Source organism: Nicotiana attenuata, unplaced genomic scaffold, assembly GCF_001879085.1.
Source record: "Nicotiana attenuata strain UT unplaced genomic scaffold, NIATTr2, whole genome shotgun sequence".
NCBI classification, from domain to species: Eukaryota; Viridiplantae; Streptophyta; class Magnoliopsida; order Solanales; family Solanaceae; genus Nicotiana; species Nicotiana attenuata.
Window position 1 is genome coordinate 121,819 of NW_017672594.1, and position 1,124 is coordinate 122,942.

Here is a 1,124-nt window from a genome sequence, read left to right on the forward strand (position 1 = left end):
ACCCCCACCCCCACACTCTCTCTCTCTCACACAAACACACAGAAAAACGCACAAACACCCGAAACACACAGTGCCTAAAACAAAATTCCCAAAGTGAAGGCACAAGCTCTCAGTAAAACACGCACAAACACTGAAAACACACAGTGGCTCAGTCAAGTACACCAAATAGAAGTATAGTTTCACCCTGTGTTCAGCGTTTTAAGATGTCAAATAAGGAGAAAGGCGTAAATGTTCAGGTTCTGCTTCGTTGCAGGTACTTCAAAAAATTTCGGAAATTTGCAAACTTAGGGTTTTCTCCCTTTTTGGTGTATTTGCAAATTGGGTCGTTGATTTTCTCGACTTTTGTCTTTTTTAATACTGGTGGTGATGATTTTTGGGTTGATTTCAGGCCGTTTAGTAACGATGAGTTGCGGAATAATGCTCCACAAGTGGTGACTTGCAATGATTATCAGAGAGAGGTTGCCGTTTCTCAGAACATTGCTGGTAAACACATCGACAGGATTTTTACTTTCGATAAGGTAATGTGTCTCCTGTTCGATTACTTTAATTAGACCTGGTTCTGTTTAGAATTTGAACATTAACCTCAAAATAGGAACTTAGTGTGATTACCAACTTGATTAAACATTTTGTCGTAATTTGGAGCTAATGTCTTGCTGCAGAATAGAAAAAAATCAACTGTAGGTTAAGCTCATTAACTTTACACAACAACTTCATCTCAGTCCCAAACAAGTTGGGGTCGGCTATATGAATCCTCACTGACCACGTTACTCCATTTAAATCATCTCAAGTACAAATATGAGCATTGTGGTCCATGTTGAGTAGGGTGTAGTAAACTGAGGATTGAGGATTCTTGTTATTTGAAAGTAGAGATTTGAAAGTTGTTGGAGTAGAGGTGGTTGTACTGACACCAACATGTCTACCTTGAGCTTCTTTAGCAACGCTAATGTTAACTATATCACATTTTCGTCATAGCCATTATTGGGGTGTTTCAGAATGAGGTTCTGGTTTGTTCTGATTTCTGAATGCATTTTTTGGGATTGCCGTTTTGGTGTTTATTATTGCTGAAAGATGAGGTGATCCTAGTATTTGATAGGCATTGAATATCTCGGAAGAAAATTTCCCTA

At 38.6% G+C, this 1,124-nt stretch overlaps 1 protein-coding gene across 1 annotated transcript in view; it reads left to right on the plus strand.

Moving 5' to 3' along the window:
• The first annotated feature begins 1 nt into the window (after position 1).
• The window catches only part of LOC109213794 (kinesin-like protein KIN-5C), an 8,184-nt gene continuing 7,061 nt past the window's right edge, over positions 2-1,124 (plus strand). The window contains exons 1-2 of the mRNA XM_019377621.1: positions 2-253; positions 389-518. Coding sequence (XP_019233166.1) covers positions 204-253; positions 389-518 — 180 coding nt within the window. The 5' untranslated portion in view covers positions 2-203. The remainder of the gene's footprint in view (positions 254-388; positions 519-1,124) is intronic.